At 39.8% G+C, this 26,007-nt stretch overlaps 1 protein-coding gene across 3 annotated transcripts in view; it reads right to left on the bottom strand.

Annotated features, from left to right (window-relative positions):
* KDM5A (lysine demethylase 5A) overlaps positions 1 to 26,007 on the bottom strand; it is a 101,661-nt gene that overhangs the window by 45,918 nt on the left and 29,736 nt on the right. For all 3 annotated transcript variants that reach the window (XM_024733169.1, XM_024733167.1, XM_024733168.1), the window contains 11 exons: positions 25,008 to 25,189; positions 23,394 to 23,556; positions 22,178 to 22,297; positions 18,805 to 18,999; positions 11,950 to 12,131; positions 11,441 to 11,565; positions 10,865 to 11,015; positions 9,426 to 9,540; positions 7,163 to 7,518; positions 3,422 to 3,560; positions 624 to 803 (listed from right to left, as the gene is read on the bottom strand). In XM_024733169.1, the coding sequence (XP_024588937.1) occupies positions 624 to 803; positions 3,422 to 3,560; positions 7,163 to 7,518; positions 9,426 to 9,540; positions 10,865 to 11,015; positions 11,441 to 11,565; positions 11,950 to 12,131; positions 18,805 to 18,999; positions 22,178 to 22,297; positions 23,394 to 23,556; positions 25,008 to 25,189 (1,908 nt within the window). The remainder of the gene's footprint in view (positions 1 to 623; positions 804 to 3,421; positions 3,561 to 7,162; positions 7,519 to 9,425; positions 9,541 to 10,864; positions 11,016 to 11,440; positions 11,566 to 11,949; positions 12,132 to 18,804; positions 19,000 to 22,177; positions 22,298 to 23,393; positions 23,557 to 25,007; positions 25,190 to 26,007) is intronic.

Genomic DNA, 26,007 nt, shown 5'->3' with positions numbered 1-26,007 from the left:
AAGCTCATGCACCACAACTACTGAGCCTGTGCTCTAGAGCCCACGAGCCACAACTACTGAGCCTGTGAGCCACAACTACTGAAGCCTGCGTGCCTAGAGCCTGTTTTCCGCAACAAGAGAAGCCGCCGCAATGAGAAGCCAGTGCACCACAGTGAAGAGTAGCCCCCGCTCGCCACAACTAGAGAAAAGCCCACACACAGCAACGAAGACCCAATGCAGCCATCAATCAATCAATCAATCAATTTAGAATATATATGTATAACTGAATCACTCTGCTATACACCAGAAACTAACACAACACTGTTAATCAACTATACTTCAATTAAAAAAGATTTTTTTTAAATTTGTGCCTCTGAGAAATAAGATCTTTCAGTGACAGAGTCCATTATAACAGCAGAGATAAGATCAGGCTGACTTCTTTTTCTAGACATAGTATTAGATGAACTGGAAACAAGTCTGCCCAAGGCTCCAGATTACTGGTCAACATCTGATATTACCCAAAACGGGATCCCCTGTGTAACCATGACCGGCTAAACTGAAAACAACCCTCGCCTCAGGCATTACATCAGCAACTCCTGACGAGGGTGCTGAAGTGCACACACATAAAGTAAACCGCCCCTCACCTGGAGCAACGTGTGGCTGGAATTCTTCTTAAGAAAGGTCCTCCCAGTCCGTTCTCTCCAGGCCCGTGCTGCCGCCACTTGTGACTCCACCTGGGGCAACGCATCAAGACGCACAGGGAGAGGGCGGCCTTTGGCAGATAAGCTTTCCAGCTGCTCCAAGTAAGCATAATTGCTGCCACTCTGGAGAACAAAGGGCATCCTTACACAGTTTGCAATCTCTTAGAAAGTCTGGCAATACATTGTTGGTAGACCGCACAAAGACTTTAGCGTTAATTTTTTCATTAAATATTATTCTTTGAACCTAACTGTATCAATATCTCTTGAATTAACAGAGCCTTCCAACGTCCTTTAAAAAAAGTTTGCGTAAATTCACACTGTCAAAGATTTTTGTTTTATTAATTAACAAGGGACCCAGTGAGATGTAAAAACTAGTTCAAAGGACAATCTAAAAACAAACATATATAAATGCAATTAGGAATGAGGAAAGGAATTTGCTAGTAGATGGAAACAGGTATTTAATATCATACCCATCAATGGAATCATCTTTTCTACAGTGTGGAAAATCATTTGTTCCTTACAAATTTAATTACTTTTCTACAGACCAATTCATTCACATTACTATCATTTTTAAACAACTGAGAGAGTTGTAAAATAGCTTGGTCAAAGAAAGTCTAAGGCATACACTCCTAGAATCAAACCATCCTGAATGGTTCGCTAAACGACATCCACCGTTCTACAGAAAGGACATAAGTAACCTCTTCTGCCTGTTTCAAAGCCTTTCACAATTTTCCAACTACTACAGAGCAGTATTTTAGTTCTGGTAACCACCTCCATTTTATGTCCTACAAACACAAACAAGAATGGATATTTTCCTTCTAAGTCACAATGTTTCAATATTTCCACATAATGAAGTAATTATTGCTTTTCGAATTTATACGGCTTTAAATTTACTAAATAACTGAATCATTACAGGAAGTGAGAGTTAACGAGTAATCCATTCCAGGGACTCGGCAAGAATATCAGAAGTAGTAGGTTGGCAGCCTGTAGACAATAATTCAGCGCGACACCTCAGAGTGCATCAATCCCCCAGCAGACAGAACACATAACCTTTCCTATAAGAAACTGTGTATATCCCCATAACATTCATCACTACTCAGAAGCTATGAAGGAAAGGCATAGTGTTTCGTGCTAAACCGACATTCCAGTAGTTACTTCCCACGTATTACCTGACATATTTGCCTATATATCCATTTTAGAAGTTACAATGAAACGGAAAGACAAGAAACTTAAGTCCAATTTTTAAAAAGAATGAGAAGGTTCTAGCCATAAGAGATATTATAATGGTATCATTAAATCACTATGGTACTAGGATAAGAATAGACAGAGAAGAGAATAATTGAAAGAGAAAAGAAAGCTCAGATACAGATAGGCTCAAGAAATATATTTACTACTACTCCCTTTCGTGCCCAACTACAGCCATCTGACTATAGAGTACCTTCTGGCTAAGCCCCGACATAGACAGCCTCTCCCAGGCGACGTACCCTAAAGGGCAGAAGAAGCTGTCCACTCTCTTAGAGCTGACAAGCCAGTCCTCCCACTGAAGGGAAGCGTTTGGTGAGGAACAGTCCTCTATAATCACACAGGAAAACCATGACAGCTACCTCTACCTGCAGGCTCGGTCCTTCAATCCTAAGCAGCCAACTAAGGTTCTCAGTCATCTGAGAACAACCAACTGCCTGAAATAGGTCGAAGACGAAACAAACAGAGGAGCTGTCTGATGAAAACAGATAACTTTAAAAAACAGAACAGAAAGAGTTGCAGTTAAGCAGGTCTCAGAAAAAGCCAACTGAAAAGAGAAGTCATTAGAACTTGACACTTAGAATACTCTTCCTAAGGGCAGCAGCTTAGGGGGAGAGGTGGCTTCCTTTTTCCTTCAGCGTAGTTCTACGATAAACAGTATTTACATACTCAATACGGTAAATGCTGCCTAACGGTTTTGTAATTCAGAAGAAAAATTATGTATTCAAGCACACTTTCATCTCTATCTAACGCCTAGCTCATTGTCTTGAACTACAGATGTATGATATATGTCTCGCCAACCAGAATATGCAATGTTGAGGTCCAGGGTTCTATCTTTACACCCTCCCCTTACGTTTCTGCTCCCAAACAACCAGAATAGTAGCAAGAGTATTGTGGGGTTCAGTAAATGTTGATTTCAGTTTCTTTTTCTGCCACTTATTTTAAAAGTAGTTCGGGGACAGCAGGGTGGAGTGGGGGGAATAAATTAGGAGTTTGAAATTAACATATACACACTACTATATGTAAAATAAGTAAACAACAAGGACCTACTCTATAGCACAGGCAACTATACTCAATATCTTGTACTAACCTATAACGGAAAAGAATCTGAGAAAGAATACAAATACATGTATAACTGAATCACTTTGCTGTACACTTGAAACTAGCACAACGCTGTAAATTAACTATACTACAATTTTAAAAAAAGTAATTGGTGTACATGGCAAAAAAGTCAAAGAACACAGCAGGAAATAAACTACTGCTAGGCACTAACTAAATGGCTAATTCTGTCATCTTTCATAGCAGGGAGTCAACAGAAGCAAGTAACGTTTAAACAGGTAATATATATTTTGAAATAAAAATCAGATGGAAAAACAAGTGAATTTTAAGTACATAATTATTTTAGTCCAGTTATTCTATTCTAAAGAATTAAAGGCTTAAAGGATTCATCTATGAGACAGCATTACCTGAATGGTAGGACAATTCAAAAGGCTCTTTACCTGAATAGCTTCCACTTTGGTTGTCCATTCTCGAGCCTTTTGTAAGGCTTCTTTCAGGGACAACACATTGGGTAGAAAGGCTGGAATATTCTTAGCTTCATTCACGATGCTTTCTAAACTTGCCACACTGTGCCGTGGTCTTAAAAAACACAAAAATAGGGTGTAGATGCGTGAGGAAAAGCCAAAAAACTACTACCAACACTTAAATAACATTCTAGAATGTGTAATGAACTTTCATACACACGACTTCACTTAATTCTTACCATAATCCTATAAGGGAGGCAAAACAGGTATTACCTCTATTTCTATTTTACAGACAAGAAAAGTTTAAGTCAAAGTAGGTCAATTATTTTCCCCAAAGTCATTTAAAGTAGTAAATGGCACACATGAAACACTGACTCAGAATGAATCTCAGATCCCATGCTCTTTTTTTCACTACACTAAATTACTTCTACTTTAGTTCTCCACAATATCTGAAATTGTCAGAGATGCATATTAAACAGCTATGTAGAAAGCAGTAGTCTAGAAATCCATTAACGTTGACCAAGTATATTTAATTCAACTACTTTCATTCACACCTTGTTACACAAAGATGAAGAAAACATAGACCTTATCCTCAACTCATCAAAATACAAGGTAAGAATGATACTTGTACTGAGAACTAAGAACAAATTACTATAGGTTCACTACCACCGGAAGCAGTAATTAATTCTGCCTGGGGGACTTGAGAAGGGTTTTGAATTAGGCCTTAAAGAAGAAGTACAATTTGGTCAAGTGAAGGGTTAAAGGAAAAACAACAGGAATATAATGAACAAAGACATAGAGAAAAATTAAAAATAAGTTAAAAATAAGTTTAAGATGGGGGATGGTGAGAATGGGAGGTGGGGCAGGAGTAAAAGCAAGAAGCAGGGAACTTGGCAGGAAAGAAAGACGCAGGTTGAGAGGTCTTGAGAGACATGAATTTTCCTATGTGAGCAACAGGAAGCTACTGAGCGTGGAAACAGTTTGACCATCCGTGAATCCTGCTATGTGCTGGGCACTGTGCTAGGTCCTAGAGATGATGAATGCACACGACTGACAGAGTCCTCACCTCAGAAACCCTTTCATCTGGGGGGAGGTGATTATTAATAAAAAGTTACGATACACTGTAAGTGCAATGCTAAAGGAAAGTAAAGATGCTATCAGAATATACAGTAGGGGAACTTAACTGACTTGGTAGTGAAGGAAGAATTCCCAGAAGTGACCTCTAAGCTCGCTTACCCTTTCTGAATAGGAACTAGTCAGGAAACCTGGGACCAGACACTGGGTAGGGGTGGTGGAGGTGCACCACAGGGGGTGGGCAGAGGGCGAGAGTGTTCCACAGGGGAATAAAATAAACATGTGCAAAGGTTCAGAGACAAGACAGAACACGGCAGGTCTGAAGAACGGGGGGAGGAATCACTATGTTTAGAACACAGAATGCAAGAGGGAGGATGGCAAGGGGTGAGGGTAGATATTTAAGCAAAGGGCTAGATTACAGATGGCCTTATAAGTCAGGTTAAGGAAATGTGAACTTCATCCCAAGGGGAATGGGAAACAGTGAAGGGCTTTAAGCAAGGGAGTCAAACAGTCACAGCTGTATTTTAGGAAAATACTAGTTTCAGTGCGGACAATGGCTTACTGAGGGGTGAGGTCATAGACAGAACCTGGTGCTGTGATCCAAGCCATCCGTAACAACAGTCCAGAGAAAAAGAATGAAAGTGAAAAACACTGAGGAAATATCATCAGCACGACTTGGTAGCTAACTGAGTCTGATGGCAAAGAAATAGAAGGGTGGGGTCAAAGTTAATTTCCAAAGTTCTGGCTCGTTCAAATGAGTGAAAGAGGGTGTAAGTCAAAGAAAACAGGAACATAGGGAAAGAGCATGGGAAGGAGTTAACAAGGGTAATTTTGAATATGGGGAATTTGAGGTACCGATGGGACATCCTATGGAATTATCTAACAGGCAGACGGTATCTATAAAAAAAAATCTATGTTACAGATGAGAATTTGTCATTAATCAGTATAAAGATGGTAAATGGAGACAAGAAATTAAGATGAAATTTCCAAGGAGGTGTAAAGAGTGAGAAGTGGTCTAGGCCAGAATCTTGAGGAAAGCCATTCTGAAAGAGGCACAGAGAGATGGTCAAAGACAAAGGAGGAAGATATCCAGAAAGGAATGGTGACAGTGAACCAATGCTAAGAGACGAAGAATACGAAGTATGCATTTCAGAAAGACAACTCAACAGGAGCTAGAAAAGGGAGGATTCACCTCCACTATCCCCACCAACGCCATCAGTCCTCTCTTTACCAACTTTATTCCCTTCATGACACTATCTGAAATTCACACACTCGTTCACTTATTCACCTGTCTCTCCCCACTATGTCGGCTCTGTTTTAGAGCAGGGACCTTGTGCCTTTTCCCTATGGCCTCCACAGCACTTAGAAACAGCACCTGGCGTGTAGTAGGTACTCCATAAATACTCACTGAATTGCAAAGATCGAGGGAAAATGTAACAGTTACGTAACTAGGTCAGTGACAGTGGAGTTGAAGAAGAGAGATTCAAAAGGCATTCTGGAGGCAAAAATCACTAAAGCTGGTTAAATGTAGGAAAATGGGAAAAAGAAAATTTTCAAGTATTAATAGCAATAAAATTTCACTCAGCAGACGACTGTCAGTTGTATCAGGTGTACCAAATCATAGTCTGCACTCCCAAGTTATTTATCTTTTCCCATTTAATATGCTCCCACCTCCCAGGACTACCATGAATCTGAAGACATAGAGTGATCTGGATGCTTCAGACAGGAAAAGCTATAAACTTTATTATATATTCTCAGTGGCATCTGGCATCCAGCACACACGGAGCCTTCTCCTGGCTGAACAGAACCGTGTTGATCAAATCATCTGCAGGAAAGCCTATCAAACTGCATGCAAACTACGTGACTGGCGAAGCAGTTAAGTACGTGGAGACGCTGGAGTGAAGCGGAAAAGGCTTACGCTTGTGCTGTTATTTGACAGCTACGTGATCTCTGTAAGTGTCCCGGCTTCCTCATCCTCACAAAGGAAATTACACACACACTAATCGTAAGTGCTGAAAAAACACTTTCAAAAGAGCATTACCGTCAAACTGATGGACGCTGTACTTCAATCCCACCAGTCCAACGGGTGCCGATGCTAACACCTCACGCTCTCCTGCCTGACTGTCATATCTCCCTCTACTTTCCTGCATGAATCCCCCACTCATGTGAAGACCACTTCACTTCTGTCACCTAAGCACATCCTACACATTCCTTAAGCCTAGCTTAGGACATTTCTCTTACCTCCCCTTCCACTTCAATCCCACTCATTCTTCAAGGCTCTATGTAAGTTCTTACCTTTCTCTCAAGCGTCTCTTCTGACCACCTAGGCTAATAATGACCTCTCCTCCTCTGAATCCTTCTAGGATTTTTCTGGACCTCTCAGTTAACAACATACTGCAACACAGCTTTGTATTCCTTAGCTCCTACTAGAGCGTCAGTAACGGAAGGGCTCTTATCAAAACAAGTGCTCTGCACACAGCGTGCACACAATACTTGGAACTGTCTGTATGCAGCCCAATCTGGTGACTTAGTGACCAGTCAGGGAAGGCACAAAACATTTAATTAAGACCCTCATGTTCCTCCTCCCTTCCACTCTCTAATCTAGTTATTAAAGACGTGACAGTCACCAACGTATGTGTTCACCTTGCCTGCAGGCAGACCTTGGCCTTTTCCTCCCATCGCTCAGAGACCGTGAGGAGCTCCTGAAGCTCAGCCATCGCTTTCTCCACCGCATGGTGGGGTGCCAACCCCACCCCAGAGTCTATCAATTTCTTCATGACATCCAAAGTGACCTGTTGTGGATCTGACAGGGTCAGTCGTACTTCGTCCAACCATCGAGCCTGCTGTAGCTCTTGCTTTAGTCGGGCTAATTCAGGTAGCTCCACGTAGAGACCAGAGCCCATATCTATCAACATCTGCAGTTTGGAAGAATCTGGGGTTTCATCCATCATGGCCTCCTGAGCACGTTCATGAAACTCTTCCACATCATCCAGCAGATTCTGAAAAGATCAAAAGAAAAAAACCAAAAAACAAACTTAAAAGACACAAAATGAGTATGGAATACATACAGTTCAGGCAAACTACCAAATTCTAGACTATCTAATCTCAGCATCATAGCACCAAACAGATATGATAAAGGCAAAAATATGTTTCTCTGTAATTACATACTCCTACTTTTAAATATGATTAATTCACTCAAAAAATATTTAATGACTGCTGACTTAGTTACAGGCACTATTCTAGGCATACAGCATTAAACAAAAATACAAAGTCTTTGTCTTCAAGGAACACATATTTTAATGTAAGTGGCCAGACAGTGAAGACATGAATAAAATGTTTCGGTTAGTTTTAAGTGCTATGAAAATGAAATAGGGCAATACAATACGATATAATACAGAAGTGATCAGAGGGAATGGGGGGGAGGGGCATATTACTTTGCAATGACGGTCACAAAAGACAGATGAGCCAAAACTAAAATGAGGAGGGAACCGCATGGAGACCCTGGAGACCTGGAAGAGAGTAGTTCAGGCAGGGCAAATAATCACTGCAAAAGCTTTTAAAGAGGAATGAGCTTGTGTCTTGCTCCTAAGTGGCTGATGGGGAGCAAAGTGGAAGCAGGAGAAAGTAGTTAAGGAATAAGCAGAGGTCAGATTACATAGTGCCTTGTAGATTAATTACAATGAGTTTGCATTTCATTTGAGTGGCTTTGGGGAACCACTGGGAGGATTTTAACCACATGGAAGCGGTATGATTTTATTCCTATTTTATTACATAATCACTCTGGCTACTGAATAAAAAATAAACTTTCGGGGACAAGAGCAGAAGAACAGAGACCAGTTAAGAAGTTGTTGCAGTAACCTAAGTGGCAGATTCCAGTGGTTCAGAGCCTAACTGAAGCAGTGGAGGTGATGACTAGTTCACTCTGGGAGACGTTTTGGAAATAATACAATAGGAACACCTGTTTAGAGATGGAATGTGGTGCATAAGGGAAACAAAGGAATCAAGAATTTTGATTCATTAGAAGGCTTTTAAGATGTCTTTTAGTCTGCCAAAGGCAAATGCAGAGTATGCAACTGGATGTACGAGTCTGCAGAAAAGAAGAAAGGCAGAGCTGGGAATCAGCTGGACATAGGTGATATTTAACGTCACCAAAGAAGTTATTAAAGAAAGGGCCAAGACTCCCAGTATACTCCAAACTTAGAAGCCAAGCCAAGGAGAAATCAAAGAGCTTCCCTAAAGAGAAGGAACTGTGAATTGTGAATCTAAGAAAACCAGAGAGTATGGTGTCAGGTGTTTAGAAAAGAAAGTCTCTCAGGAAGGAAAGCATGGTCAACCAGCAAAACGCTCTTATGACATGGGGTTAAGACAACACAACTGATACTGGATTTCACGGTTGATAATCTTGGTAAAAACCATTTTAGATACACAGCCATCGCCAAATCACAAAAACACACCACAAACTATCGAAAGATTACTAACTATGCAGATTCATGTATTTGATACTTTTGAGATTTTACATATTCATTAAACCATGAGGGTCCTGGTAATTTCAGAGTTCTGCATTTTTAAAAGTTCATGAACTAGTAATCGCTGATACATTCAGATTCCTTTAACTAATTTTTTACATTTCAATTACATCTAAGTTAAACGGAGGTTCTGGCTTAAAATTAATATAGAAAAAAAAATTCTAAACTAGGCTTAGTTCCAGAATTCTAAAGGGGGAATCAAAGACTAAGAATGAAGCCAAGAGTTCTTATTGCCTACTAAAAATCCTTAAATAGCAGCACTTAATTGAGAAAAGAAACAAACAGAACAAAAAAACCAATCTAGACACACTATTCTCTTTACCCAAAACAGGAGCCCATACTACAAAGGATATTACCCAAAAAAGAATGTGATACTCCACCTTTACTTGTCGAGCTTGGCTGATGACACATGGAAGACTAAAAAGCTGTTGGACAAAGGCCTTCAACTCTTCCACTGTCAGTTTGGTCCGAGTCCTCCCACTATCTGGGCTCTGCCTGATGTGAAATAATATTGAGACGTAAGTAAGAAAAATTCACAGTCATTCCCATATCAAAGGGGTTTCTAGTCTCTTTAGAATTCTAACCCAAGAAATCCCAGAATACTAGTGTTTGAGGGATTTCACTGCAATGGTGATCACTTCCAAATTAAGTGTTTAGCTCTTCGGGTAATGACTCAAAGATTCAACTCTCCAAGTTACAGTTCCTCCAATCTCACAAGTATTAAACATTTCAAACATTTAATAAATTCCTCACAGTAAAATGTTAAGTTCACTGATAAAACTAAATCTTCTACCTCAAGAAACTTAAGATATAGAACAAGGACCTTTAAAACCTGGCTTAGGAGACTATAAACCCTCAGAAACGGATTCAAAACTATGTCAGTATGTGCATTTTTCTAAGAAAAGGGTCTTTAAGCTTTCGCCAGATGCTCCAAGGGGGTCAGTGACCCAATGACAGGTGAAGAGTCACTGATTGATGTTGCTAAGAAAAGTTCTCTGATAAAACAGAATATAAAAAAACATATAAAGTAATTAGAGACCCAATGTGAACTGCTATAGAAAAAGGCATTCACATACAAGAAACGTGTTGGAATTACTAAGAAACAATACCACAGGGAATTAAACACACGTGAATTACATGAAATTAAGGGCACATACTTCCAGCTCTGTAACAACAGCTTCCCCGGCACCCAGGTTACTCTTTGCTGCCACCTGCCTTCAGCCTGTAGTGTCGTTTATTTACAAAGGCTTAGTGCACACCTACGCAGTGCCAGGCATGCTTCAAAGCACAGCAATAAGAAAAAGGATGAAAATCCCCAACATTCTATTCTAGCATACCTTCTAGTGGGGCTGGGAAAGGAAGAAGGAGATAAGATAATAGATAAGTAAATTCATCTATCAGGAGGTGACAGGGACACAAGAAAAACAAAGCAGGAAAGAAGAATAAAAGGCTGCAATTTTACAGAGGTTATCAGAGAAGGCCTCTCCAAGAATGCAACGTCTGTAAAAGACATGAAAGAAGTGAGGGAATAAGCCACCTGGGTATCAGGGGAAGAGAACTCCAAGCAGAGCCAAGAGCAAGCGTGAAGGCCCTAAGCAGGGAGACACTGGTGTATATGAAGAACAGAGGGAGAGGGCTCAGGGTGGAGCAAGGAAGAAGGGAGACCAGGAGACATGGTTAGGGCATCACTGGGGGAGGGAAAACACGGCCTCAAAAGACAGGGCAGGGCCTCACAGGCCAGTTAAGACTTTGCCTTTATTCTGGTCAAAAGAAAACAAAACAGAAAACCACTGGAGAACTCAGCTCTTCTTAGTCTTACCTGTGCTTCTGCTTTTTGCTCAGAAGCAGCTGAGCCACAGAAGCACAGGTCTCCGCTTCTTTTACAGCATCCCTGAGTTTTCGAAAGAGATCGTTTTCTGGATATTTCCTATCCTCAGCATCTTCCAGCATTACTCGTAATTCAATCAAATCTGTAAAAATAAATTAAAAGCCATATACTATGACCACAGAAAATAAAAAACCATTCACCAACCAATTAGCAGAAACACATCACAGCCGTGCAAATGTCACCAATACAATAAAAGCTTATGACCAGGTGCTCGTTTCTAATCCTTATAGACAATTTCTCTTTCTCAATAAGCCTTTAATGTTAGTCCACTGGTAACAATGGGGTTCCCAAAAATATATGATACATCTGCTGCAAGTTAGCTATTTGTCCCATTTTACATCAACTTTTTCACTTAAAAGAAGATTCTCAAACAGGAAATTAATTCTGTAGTGAACCAACCCATTAGTCTCAAATCTCATATGAAGCCTAGGATTTCTAAAACAAAACAACGCCTCTTGCAAAGTGACAACCATTTCAGTGTGTGCTTAGAAAAGGAAGAAACTTAACCTTTCTTGTGGCTGAAGTTGGCAGCTAATGCTTCTGTAACACGACTGACCCAAGTGTCATACGACTGTGCCCTGACTTTCACACCATACAGCAGAGAAGGGAGGTCCTCTAATGGGTAGCGATATCTAAAAAAAAAAAAACACCACACAAGAAAATAAAAATTTCCAAAAACCAAGAACTTGAAAATAAATTAAAATTGACATACAATCAGCTTAAGGAAAGTAAAATGGCCAGGGGAACGGGGTTTTGGTATACACATAAAGAGAAAATCTAAGAAGCCCACAGAGTTTTAATTCAGGGAGAGACAAGGAACATGTGAAATCAACTTGATAAAATAACTAACTTTAGGTGCCAAGTTTAGGGCCAACTTTAATGCGCTGGTCCTCAAGCAAGGAAGCAAACAGACAAGAGGTTACCAGTCCAAACACAGGGAAGGGCTTCACACAGGACAGTACTGACATTAATTTTAAAAGACGGTAACAGAAGTTTTACAAGAAACTTCTGGATACCTAAGACATTTTTTCTGCATGGGGCAGGGGCACAGATCAGTTGGATGGTAGAGACACACAAGCCGCTCAGGATTACAGGAACACGTGAGAGCAGAGAGAAAACAGGTGGTTCTGCAGGCTGAACACTGTCGCTCATCATCGGGAACAAGTTCAAACACTTCTTCTTCCGACATCAGGACGCCCTGAAATACAATTGATGTCACTACATCAAGTCTTTCCAGTCTTTCGAGCATCAGAGAACTTAAGTTATTAAATTTTTTTCTACTCTGACAATATAAACATGGGAGGTACAATGGCACATCATCAAAATACTTTCTAAACACACCACCAATTTTTTTTTTTATGAGCAAGACTAAACCTTGGTGTCTAAGAATGCACATGTGACTGAGGAAACATTTTTAAACGCAAGAAATGATTACTACAAATGTTAAAAGTCATTTTTTGAGGGAAGGAAAGGAATCTATAATTGGGAGGTACTTTGAAGATGGCTGACAGATTTTTTTTTTGCACGGTAAGCCAATATTTTTGTATTTACTAGTATTATTTTCTAATATATTTTGCCCTAAAGGCCTTTTTGTATATACAATTTTTAAAGGTTACACTCTATTTATAGTTATTACAAAATATTGGCTAGCTGATAAAAGTTCGATTTCCTGACCATACTGTGATGACAACAAAGTTTACTACATAATAATTCACGAAGTTCTGTTTGTCTTATGTGGTTTTGTTTCCTATATAAAATAAGAAAAAGATAAATTGAAAATAAAAATTACTGTCCCCAGGGACAATATACCCTTGAACCAGAAATATTAGTAACTTATAATCTAAAAATAACACTGATCAAACATATACAAGGATAAAGAAATGTAAAATTAAACTATGCAAATCTAAATATAATCTACTTCAAAAAGGCATCGAAAAGAAAGCTAATCTTTTTTAACAAATTTTATTCTTTTTTTTTTGGCTGCCCTACTGCAGCTTGCAGGATCTTAGTTCCCCGACCAGGGACTGAACCCTGGGCCCTCAGCAGTGAGAGTGCGAAGTGCTACCACTGGACCACCAGGGAATTCCCAAGAAAGTTAATCTTTTATATACAGAATGGATAAACAACAATATCCTACTGTATAGAACAAAGAACTATACTCAATATCCTGTGATAAACCATAATGTAAAAAAGTATATATGTAAAACTGAATCACTCTGCCATATAGCAGAAATTAACAACATTGTAAATCAACTATATGTCAATAAAAAAATATCAAAGTTGGAAAAAAAAAGCTTATCAAATTCAGCATGCCACTTTAAGAAAGTAAAGGCACTTGAAGTGCATTTTACAAAGACTTCCATTTAATAGACAAGGGGGTTCCGTTTACAGTTTCTACTTACTTGAGCAAGATACTTACACACCAGTAAATAAAGAAGTAAATTTGGCGGAAGGTAAATGCTGTGTATTATATCCCTTCCAACTTAGAGATTAACAAATACCAGCATATTAACAGATCAGAGAAGTTTTACAGTGAAGAATTCCAGTCATTGTGCTTCCCTGGTGGCGCAGTGGTTGAGAGTCCGCCTGCCGATGCAGGGGACACGGGTTTGTGCCCTGGTCCGGGAAGATCCCACGTGCCGTGGAGCGGCTGGGCCCGTGAGCCATGGCCACTGAGCCTGCGCGTCCGGAGCCTGTGCTCCGCAACGGGAGAGGCCACAACGGTGAGAGGCCCGCGTAACGCAAAAAAAAAAAAAAAGAATTCCGTTCGTTTTATCTTGGTTCTTTGAAAAATTCAATAAAATTGATAAGCCTCTAGCCAGGCTAACTAATAAAAGAGAACATCACTGATGCCATGGACATTAAAAGGATAATAAAGGAATACTAAGAACAACTCTATGCCCACCAATTCCTTGAAAGACACAAGCTGTCAAAACCTACACAAGAAGAAACAGACAACCTGAATAGGTCTGTACCTAGAAAGAAATTCAAACAATAATTAATAACCTCCAAAAACAGAAAGCACTGGACCCAGACAGGTTCACTGGTGAATTCTACCAAAGATTTATGGAAGAAATTATACCAATTCTCTATAATCTCTTTCAGAGGATGGAAGAAGAGGGAATATTTCTTAACTCATTCTCTGAGGCCAAGCATTACCTTAATACCAAAACCAGACAAAAACATCACAAGTAAAGAAAAATGCAGGCCAATTTCTCTCGTGAACACAGATGCAAAAATCCTCAATAAAATGTACGCAAATTGAATCCAACACTGTATATACACCACAATCAAGTGGGATTCATCCCAGGTATGCAACGCTGGTTCAACATTCAAAAATCAATTAAAGTAATCCTACTGATAGGCTTCAGAAGAAAAATCACTGGATCACATCAATAAATGCAGAAAAAACATTTAACAAAACCCAACTCCTATAGCTGATAAAAACTCTCAATAAACTAGAAATAGAGTGGAACTTCTTCAACCTGATAAAGAGTATCTATTAAAAAAAACCTATAGGGCTTCCCTGGTGGCACAGTGGTTGAGAGTCCGCCTGCCGATACAGGGGACACGGGTTCGTGCCCTGGTCTGGGAAGATCCCACATGCCACGGAGTGGCTGGGCCCGTGAGCCATGGCCACTGAGCCTGCGCGTCCGGAGCCTGTGCTCCGCAATGGGAGAGGCCGCAACAGTGAGAGGCCCGCATACCGCAAAAAAAAAAAACCTATAGTTAACATTATACTTAATGAGAAACTTTCCCACTAACATCAGGTACAAGGCAAGGACGTCCTCTCCCATCACTCCTTTTTAACATCGTTCTGGAAGTCTTAGCTAAGCAATAAGACAAGAAAAGGAAATAAAAGGTATACAGATTGGGAAGAAAGAAACAAAACCATCTTTGTTCACAGATGACAAAATCATCTATGGAGAAAGTCTGAAAGTATCAACAAAAACACTCTTAAAATAAACAATTATAGCTAGGTTACAGGATAAAGGTTAATATACAAAAGTCAATTTCTGGGCTTCCCTGGTGGCACAGTGGTTGAGAGTCCGCCTGCCGATGCAGGGGACGTGGGTTCGTGCCCCGGTCCGGGAAGATCCCATATGCCACGGAACGGCTGAGCCTGTGAGCCATGGCCGCTGAGCCTGCGCGTCCGGAGCCTGTGCTCCGCAACGGGAGAGGCCACAGCAGTGAGAGGCCCGTGTACCGCAAAAAAAAAAAGTCTATTTCTTTCCTATATACCAGCAATGAACAAGTGGAATGTGAAATTAAAAACATAATGCCATTTCATTAGCACTCCTAAAAATGAAATACAGTTGACCCTTGGACAACACAGGTTTGAACTCTGTGGATCCACTTACATTCGGATTTTTTTTCAATAGTAAATACTACAGTACTGTACAGTCTGTGGTTGGCTAAATCTACAGATGCAGAATCATGTGTGTAAAAGAACAGCGTATACAGAGGGCTGACCATAAATTTTTTTCAGTAATTTTATTTTATTTATTTATCTTTTGGCTGCATTGGGTCTTCGTTGCTGTGCGTGGGATTTCTCTCTAGTTGTGGCAAGGGGGGGCCACTCTTTGTTGCAGTGCGTGGGCTTCTCATTGCGGTGGCTTCTCTTGTTGTGGAGCATAGGCTCTAGGCACGCAGGCTTCAGTAGCTGCAGCACGTGGGCTCAGTAGTTGCAACATGCAGGCCCTAGAGTGCGCAGGCTTCAGTAGTTGTGGCTCACGGTCTCGCTGGTTGTGGCTCGCAGGCTCTAGGGTGTGCAGGCTTCAGTAGTTGTGGTGCAAAGGCTTAGTTGCTCTGCGGCACGTGGGATCTTCCCAGACGAGGGCTCAAACCCATGTCCCCGCATTGGCAGGCAGATTCTTAACCACTGCACCACCGTGGAAGGCCCTGACTATAAATTCTATGTGGATTTTCAATTCAGTGGAGGGTTGCCACCCCTAACCCCCATATTGTTCAAGGTTTAACTGTACTAAGGTATTGAACAAAATATGTACAAGGAAGAAAACTACAAAACTAATGAATGAAATCAAAGAACTAAGTAATTAGAGAGATATTCCACGTTCACAGACAGAGAAACTCAATACTGTCAAGATGTCACTTATTCCCAACTTAAATCTGTAGATTCAGTGCAATCCCAATCAAAATTCCAGCAAGTTATTTTATGGATATTGACAAACTAATTCTAAAATTTATATAGAAAGGCAAAAGACCCATAATATCCAACTCAACACTGAAGAAGAACAAAGTTGGAGGACTGACACTACTCAACTTCAAGACTTACTATAAAAACTACAGTAGTAACCAAGACAATGTGGTGGTATTAACAAAAAAATAGACAAATAGATCAATGGAACAGAATAGAGAGCCCACAAACAGTTGAAAATTACGTCCACACGATAACCTGCACACACGTTTACAGCAGCTTTATTCATATTACCAAAACGTGGAGGCAATCGATGTCCTTCAGTAGGTGAATGGTTAAATAAACCACCCAGACAACGAATTATTATTCAGTGCCAAAAAGAAATGAGGTGTTGAGCCATGAAAAGACACAGAAGAACCTTAAACACATATTACTAAGTGAGAGAAGGCATTCAGAAGAGGCGACACTGTATGATTTCAACTATGCGACAATCTGGAAAAGGCAAAGCTATAGAGAGTGAAAAGATCAGTGCTTGCCAGGGGTTTGGGGGGCAGAGGAGATACACAGGGGAGTGATACCTTAATGATGGACACATGTTATTATATATTCATCCGAAGCCATAAAATACACAACACTAAGAGCGAACCATAATATAAACTATGGATTTGGGGTGACTATGATGCGTCAGCCTAGGTTCATCAATTGTAAAAAACGTTCCTCTCTGGTGGGGGATACTGGTAACACAGGAGGCTGTGCATGGGCGGGGCAGGGGATAAATGGGAACTCTCTGGACCTTCTCTCACTTTGTTATGAACTTAAAACACTCGAAAAAAAAAAAGTCTTGTTAAAACAAATAATAAAATACAAAAGGTTAATAAAAAAACATGATCAGGGCTTTCCTGGTGGCACAGTGGTTAAGAATCTGCCTGCCAGTGCAGGGTACACAGGTTCGAGCCCTGGCCCAGGAGGATCCCACATGCCGCGGAGCAACTAGGCCTGCGCGCCACAACTACAGAGCCTGAGCTCTAGAGTCCACGAAACACAACTACCGAGCCCGTGTGCCACAACTATTGAGCCTGCGCTCTAGAGCCCGCAAGCCACAACTACTGAGCCTGCGTGACACAACTACTGAAGCTTGCACGCCTGGAGCCCGTGCTCCACAACAAGAGAGGCCATGACAGTGAGAAGCCCTCGCACTGCAATGAAAAGTGGCCCCCTGCTCACCGCAACTAGAGAAAGCCTGCGCACAGCACCAAAGACCCAACACAGACAAAAATAAATAAATTATTTATTTAAAACAAACAAACAAATAAATAAATGAACATAATCAAAACAAAGCTTTAAGAATACAGGTATAAAGTGAGAATAGTAACTGTCAGGCATATATTAACATATCCCCAAAATGTAAGAAAAATGTCTTAAGAAGATGCATTTGCATCTTACCCCTTCTTGTTTCTCTCACAGGTAATTCAAATAAACAGAAAAGCAAAGCTAACCACTTAGCAGACACTCTTATTTCTAAGTCAACTTAAATTCTTAAAAATAACCAGCATTTAAATATTTTGTAAGAATAGTATTTATATCATTTCTAAAATATATAGTTTTATATTTTCTTTTATAGATTTTTCCCCCATTTGTGCCAACGAGCAGAGTAGTTAAACTGGATCAGCTTTACTTTTCAGATCCAAATTGCTAGTCCACTGTATTCTTCCTTAGCTTAAAACTATTTTCACTGTCTTAAGACTCTTCAGGTCTAGGGCTTCCCTGGTGGTGCAGTGGTTAAGAATCTGCCTGCCAATGCAGGGGACACGGGTTCGAGCCCTGGTCTGGGAAGATCCCACATGCCGCGGAGCAACTAAGCCCGTGCTCCACAATTACTGAGCCTGCGCTCTAGAGCCCGCGAGCCACAACTACTGAGCCTACGCACCTAGAGCCCGTGCTCTGCAACAAGAGAAGCCACCGCAATGAGAAGCCCATGCACCACAAGGAAGAGCAGCCACCACTCGCTGCAACTAGAGAAAGCCCGCGCACAGCAACAAAGAGCCAACACAGCCAAAAATAAATAAATTTATTTAAAAAAAAGAAAGAAAGAAAGTGGACTGTACGAGAGCAGGAGGAAGCATGGTACAAACCCAGTGAGGCTACCTATGTAGGGAGGGTTAGGGAAAATGGGCCTAGATGTGGCTGAAGACATAGATTTTCTCATTTACTACCCATTTCAATATGATCAATGTTTAGTTTATTCTAAGCATTCAAAATCCCAACACTGGGTTATTCGGTCCTTCTTATATTCATTAAAAACTTAGAATGCAGGGAAACACAGGTTGATTAACTCTGACAGTCTGCAATCACCAGAAACATAATTTTTATTCAATTACAAAGCTGAGAGAGAAAAAAAATTTTGAATTTTCTTGCTTAAAGAAGTAATACTATATGTAGGAGATTTTTAAAAATACATACATACCTAAGAAATTCTACCTGATAGGACTGCATTTTTAAAACTGGAGATGAAGACATCAAGATTCCTATAACTTTTTCAACTTAAAGAAACCAAAACGGCAAGTACAGAAGTGGGAAATCTTCTCCAAACCAGTAATTTTTGCGTTCAACTTCTAAAGGAATCAAAGATGAAAATGGATTCTTTCCACAGGTTTAAATTTTGGTATATCCCGTGAGCAGTAACAACTACAGGAAACGTACTCAGCAAACTCACCATCTGCATAACAGACTCCCTTAACCGTGTCTCCTCTTCAGTCAGGAGAGTCAACTCCTTGCACACCATGGCGGCAAGCCCCACGTCCAAGCATTCCGGATCTGCTGCCATCTTGAAAATTAGTTCCTCGTGCGAGAAGACACAATGGCGCCTCAGCCGACGGTAATGACTGACACACTGACGGCCAATGGGCAACTGAAAACAAGATTCTCAAATTAAATTACTTGCTTATAACACATTCCAGAACAGAACCACTACTTACCCCCCAGATCCTCTTTTATTATAAAGAACAGAGAATAACAACGTCCATTTGAGCATAAGAGGTAACTGTAAGTATTAAACCCTTACCGCCCAGCAAGAATTTCAAAGGCCTTCCCACAGGAAATTCCCATAATGTGAGAGGTTGAGCTGCTGGCCTAAGCTGATTTTCTACTCATTATGTACCTCAAGAAGTATGAGTTCCTTGATATATAAATGAGGCAGCAAACTCTTTTAGACCAGTCTAGTATGAGACTGCTCTTATAGGAAAAAGAAAAAAATTTTTCAGGCTATCAAGGGATAACTGGACATATTCAGCATTGATGTTTCCACAGAGCAAACAACAGATGCTACTATCAATACAAGGTAGGGAGGGAGGGAGGGGAAGAAAGCACTACTTAAGCAGTTCACATGGACTAACTTTATTTTTTATAAGGACCAAAGCAAAAGACAATTTAGATTTTAGCATCTAAAGATTATTTTTTAAACTACCAGTCTGGCCTAAAGAGAATTCAAAGTGAAACCATGAGATTATATACTTTAATTTTCCTAAGTGAAATAAATCACTAAATGATCACTTTTCATAAATCAACAGCTACACTTTTTAAGATAACTTCTGAAAATCTATCAAGCTTTAAAACAAATTGATACTAGCTATGCTACACAAACTCTCTCTCTCTAGCTTCTTTCCTTCCCTCAAGTGGAAAAACCTGGGTGTCTGAAGTTTTGGTTTGTATTTGAAAATCATAATAAAAAAGAGAAAAAATTAGAAAGTGGACCTTTAAGAACACCTTTTAGAGCTCACCTCCATTCTGAGAAAGACAGAAGGGAATCACAGGAATCAGAGTTTCAGAGTACAAGACTATCTCTGAATCAAGCATTATTTCCAGACTCTTCCAAAGAAACAATCTTTCCCAAGAAAATATATATACTGAGCTTATGATTGGCAACTATCTTGTCTAATAACAATATACAATTCTTTCATTTCTTAATTCTCAGAAATTTACTCTTTAAACATTTCTCAAATACTTAAAACAAGAGCAAGAAGAAAAACAAAACTGTAGGATTTGCAGTTTTTAATTATTATTGATACAATATACAAGGAAGCCACATAAAATACAACTGATTGTCCACTGTGGCTTATAAAAATCAGTACCATCACTTCATTCCGGATACAAAGCTGCTTTTACTTTTCATTTATATCACCCTTCTCTCACAAATATCATCTCACTTGTTTGAGGTTAAGTGAACCTTAGCATCTTTACACAGTAGGTAAAAAAAAAATTAGGACCAGTGAAATTAAAAGTGCTGTCCCGGGACTTCCCTGGTGATGAAGTGGTTAAGAAACCACCTGCCAAGGCAGGGGACACGGGTTCAAGCCCTCATCCAGGAAGATCCCACATGCCGCGGAGCAACTAAGCCCATGCACCACAACTACTGAGCCTGTGCTCTAGAGCCCGCAAGCCACGACTACTGAGCCTGTGCACCTAGAGCCCGTGCTCCGCAACAAGAAGCCCGCGCACCACAACAAAGAGTAGCCCCCGCTCGCCACAACTAGAGGAAGCCTGCGTGCGGCAACGAAGACCCAACAGAGCCCAAAAAACCCACAAAAAACAGGAAGTGCTGCCCGGGCTGAGCCACTGGGGGCACAAAACAAAAAAAAAAAAAAAAAAAAAAAAAAGTGCTGCCCAAGGGACTTTCCTGGTGGTCCAGTGGTTAGGACTCCATGCTTCCACGGCAGGGGCTGTGGGTTCGATTCCTGGTTGGGGCACTAAGAGCCCACATGCCACGTGGCACAGTTAAAAAAAAAAAAAGTTCTGTCCAAGATCAAACGTCAATAATAGTGATCACATTAAAGGCAGAAATCATCTCTAACTCATCTCTGAATCACCTCCATTTCCCATCCTACACCTACCTAGCCAAGGAACAACTAAATCATAAATACATAATACATGTTAGCTGAGGTTTTAAAATAGAGTTCAAGTCCAAGTTAAAGTCCTAACCTCAGTCTTGCTCCTGTTGCTTTCTAACAAGAAGTTTAGAATTACTAGGTCATATAAGATTGTTCATTATACAATTTCATTCATTAACCAAGGAAACAATATTGTTAATCATGAAATTTAACAAATTAAGGTGCCCACAGAAAATATAAGATCCAATATTACTAAAAAATATCCCCCCAAATGTTAGGAGAGGTGACAAAAAAACAGCTTCACTAAAAGAAAAATAGAGTCAAAGAGTGTATGCTAGGGCTTCCCTGGCGGCGCAGTGGTTGAGAGTCCGCCTGCTCATGCAGGGGACACGGGTTCGTGCCCCGGTCCGGGAAGATCCCACAGGCCGCGGAGCGGCTGGGCCCGTGAGCCATGGCCGCTGAGCCTGCGCGTCCGGAGCCTGTGCTCCACAACGGGAGAAGCCACAGCAGTGAGAGGCCCGCATACCGCAAAAAAAAAAAAAAAAAAAAAGTGTATGATAGGTTTGCAGTCTTTTCCCCACCGACATGACGTAAAAATAACTAATTACTTTTTGATATCTACCTCATTTAAAAGCAAAATAGCAATCAATGGCAATACCATTTACACAAAAGTGCAGCCCACAGAGATCTCAATATTATAGCTACCCTTTAAAATAAATTTTTTTAAAAGAATATAGAAAACATAAAATAGCAGGAAGAATAAAATCACCTAATTATCAGAAGGAAAAAAATAAAGGAATATTTTAAGATAAAAATCAGAACTGGATATTTTAAGATAAAAATCAGAACTGGATATTTGTAAACGTGGTACAATTAATTCTTGAAAAGATGTGGTCACCCTTCTAAAATCCAAAAGCGCTCAGAGAAAGCGAAGACTAGAGGAATTACATTCTCAGAAAAAGATTCAGAAAACCAACTGCCCATTTAAAATTCAAATAAAATGAGGAAGTAGCAAATGAGAAATAACGAACTATAAAATCTTCCAAATAAAAACTACCTGGAACTCTGTAAATGGCAACAGACATTCGAGTTTCCACTGAAATATCCATGGGCCCTCCCCTCCCCAGCTAAGCAAGCACAGCAATTAAGATGCATTTTCCGGAGCTGTCAGTAGACACAACAGCTACTTGCTATCGAACAGACCCAGTCAGCAGTACAGAAGTTCACAGCCTCAGCGAAGTTGTAGCCTTGATTAAATCCAGAGTGATAGGCCCGAGGAAACGTCACAACAAACTCGCCAGCACACTGATTCGTCCTATACACCTAAATGCAAATTGGGAACAGGGTACAAAAACAAAACAGAAGAAAAACAACAAAAAAGGGAAACATTTTATGTCAGTTTCAGAAGCATTTTTCAAACTTTGAAACAATAAAGCATTAACCTACACAGACCAGAAAACAGTATCAGGCTTGAAGAAGCAGTTTCACCTTCTTAAAATAGTCACTGTAAATTACAGTAATTCATGACAAGAGTTCACAGCCTAAAGAAATTTTCAAGGAGAAAATGCTGCTCTCATGAGCTACTAGTTTCCTAACCTAATAAAATTTTTACAGTTAAGAGAATTTTTCTTTTATTCCTTTCATTCCTGTGTTGTAAACAGTGGGAAAGGATGGAATTTCATCCTACTTTTGGATAATTTTTTCTGGAAACTAACTGATTAGCTCATATGTCATATGGAGAGACCCCCCAATCAGTTTTCCTGAATCTCTTTGTTTTATGACAATACTATGTCTTCTGAAAAGTCCCAGATTCTGCATAAATTTACTCTTTAAAGACAAAGTAACATTACTACTATCACTCGATCTACTTTCTTAATAAGGTTATGATGACTACTTGACTACATGTAGCAAACATTAAATTTATACTTTCTCAGGTGTTCGTAGCTTAAATTTAATAATCATTTTCAAACCTAAAAGTTTAAAAGCAGAAAAGGTATTCATTGTATATTTTTACTTCACTATCTCACGTGAAAAAGAGGCTATGACATCTTTATACGAAATATGGGAATATGATCTCCACAAGGATAAGCATTAGCTATTAGAACAACCACTTAAAATACTTATACTTTGGTTAAATGGGGATAATAAAGAATATGAGATTTTTATTAAAAGCAGGATATACTGAAAACATGGCGATTCTGATAGGTTGCTGTACATAAGGTAAATGTGATTCATACTTTACAACACCCCATTCTTAATCAAATAAATGTTGTTCCCTTCAGAGTATAAATTCTAATTTGGCTCGAAGATGATGTGATCTTTTATTTCCCATTACAAAACAAGCATACACTGTGACTCTAATCAAAAGCGTACATAACTTTAAATTTAAAATACTGAAGGGAGATGCAAAAAGACTCACAGGCACACCATGCTCCATTAGCACATTGGGGTTCATGATGGTGACTAACTGATGTAGGAGATCAGGCTGGGATTCAAATAACTCAGGGGCCAGCTCCCTCATCACCTCCTCCAGTTGTTCTGCAGCATGAGATGGCACACCATACCATGTCTTTGGCTCCCCCCTAGCAAAAGAAATAACTGTTTATCTAGGTAGAGCATGGTGCCAATGAGGCCAGGGTATCTGATTCAAATCCACTAAATTATAATTAACTTTGTCTTGCTCCATGGCCATAGATTATATGCCCTGAATCCTAGCAACCATCTCAAAAATCTGTGCTATTATTCATAATAGGGGGTAAGGCAAGAGTATATGGATAGGTAGGTACGTACTTATCACTACAGAAAGGTAATTCAAAGTATATAAACGCTTTAAGGTAGATCACTAAAGAGCATCTTCAAATAGGAAAGATGCTATAGGAAAAGCAAGCATTGTTCCAAAGGATACTGACATACTGCCTGATTCACAGGTCCACGGGACATTCCAATTATCCCCACAATGATCAAAGTAAAAGTCACTGCCCTTTAGAGTACTTTTACGTAACTGCATTGAGTTCAATTTTACTATCCAAGGAAATAAGCCAAGGCGAGAAATTGTTGAAACCCTGAATATAGCTGTCTATGAATCTTAAGACCAAACACGTGGCATCATTAATACACTAGACTTTAGTGGACTAGAGTTTTATTTATAATACTAAGTTGAACTTTAAGGAACTGGATTTAATTAGTCACGCTATCTACAGAATAGCCGAATTTCTTAACCCTCATACAATTAACCGTGCTGTCTCTATAGAAACTTACTGAGATGACTGGAAATGTTCTGCATCTATGCTGGGTAATGCAGGAGCCACTAGTCACAAGTGACAATAAAGCACTTAAAATGCGGTTACTGCAACTGAGGAAGTAAACTTTAATTTTACTTAATCTTAACTAATTTAAATAGCCACAAGTGGCTAGAAGCTATCCTATTACACAGCACAGCGATGACGCAGAGAAAGGAAACCATTAGCTTTCCGGTGCACAGTGTGATCTGAGCAGTATCTCTCAAATGGAGAGGAATACATCATTTGGTTAAGATCAGAATACTGGACAAGGAACTGGATAAGTAAATAAAAGCTGTGGGCGTGAAACAAAAAAACCAGCGAAAAAATTTAATGAATACGCATGCAACAGAGGCATTTTTAGAGAAAATGTTATTAAAAAGGAAAAAAAAATCAAAAATTTCAATTTGAAATTTTTCAAATTTCAACCTTAAATACTGAAGGTTAGTCAGATCTCAATTATATAAACTTTAAAAAATATCCTGCCTTGCGTTTCAAAAGTTATACCAAAGAAATTTTCATGTACGCTAAATGTAGTATAGTTGGGTCTGAAACTCGAGGCTCTGTGCATGCACATACTTGAAGAGGGAAAGTGTCTGACATGTTGTACCCTGAGCCCTCTACACAGTACATTATCCAACTTTGGGGTACAAAATACTTTCAAGTAAGCTCTCCCTAACACATCATCTAACACTGTTGTTACACCTTTAGAAAGGTCACTAAGTACGTGTGCTGTTATCAAAGACTGTACACACCAGTGCAAGTAGTTGATGGAATAGCTCCAGTGATCTTCGATGTGCCAGCAGAAGGAAGAGAAGCACATTCCCACATAAAGCCACGGCACCTTCATGCCAGAGATGTCCACATTGATGTGTGCAAGAACCGACTGCTCTAGAACAGGCATGTTATTCAAGTTCCAACCAGAAAGCGCATATTCCTACAAAAGGAAGAAAATGTAAGTAAGAGATCAGAAATGACAAGTGCCCAACAGAAACCTCCAGGGAGTCTTCAAAAACAAAAGGAAAAATTTTATAATAATTACAATAATCGAGTCCATAGAATCTATGCTCTTTGCTCTCTACATGTAACTCATATTCCTAAATATTTAATCCTATCTCCTAAGTGTTATTTATATTTCCCTTTAATTATTTCAGATATCTCTGGTTTACTCTGAAGCATATAAGGCTTTTTATTACTCCCCACCTGCCCCCACAGCTTACCAGTAAAATACTGTAAGACTCATTTTAATAGGTCGCTATTATATTTCGACTTTATCCCCGGTAACATAACTTCCCAAAATGTTTACCACTATATTTACAGAATGGTGCCAGATACTGTGAAGACAAAACATAGTAAGATACAGAATCCTGAATCTGTGGCAACACTGAAGACCAAGATGGTGCAGAAAGCACCCCCAACTCCCACAAACACATCTATCTACAACATCAAAAAAAATTTTGCTTCATAGATGAACTCAAGAGAAAAAAGAATTCGCAGTTTCCAAAAACAAAGAAAGAAAGCACGGCCAGAATGAAAACGGAAAGCTGTTGTCTGAGTTTTCATAGCCGTTTCTAACCGGACATAAGCTCCAGACATGGGTTTCAAACACCCACCTCTGAAGCGGTATGCGGTACAGACTCAAAGTGCTATTATCAAAAAAAAAAAAAAAAGTGCTATTATCCTTGTGCAGTGGGGTCTAAGGAACCCAAGCCTATTTCAGGGGACCTGCAAAGTCAAACTACATTCATAATAATT

Source organism: Neophocaena asiaeorientalis, unplaced genomic scaffold (assembly GCF_003031525.2).
Source record: "Neophocaena asiaeorientalis asiaeorientalis breed wild unplaced genomic scaffold, Neophocaena_asiaeorientalis_V1.1 scaffold150, whole genome shotgun sequence".
In the NCBI taxonomy this organism is placed as follows: Eukaryota; Metazoa; Chordata; class Mammalia; order Artiodactyla; family Phocoenidae; genus Neophocaena; species Neophocaena asiaeorientalis.
Note: the sequence above shows the minus strand (reverse complement) of the source record. Positions and strands in the feature narration are given on the sequence as shown.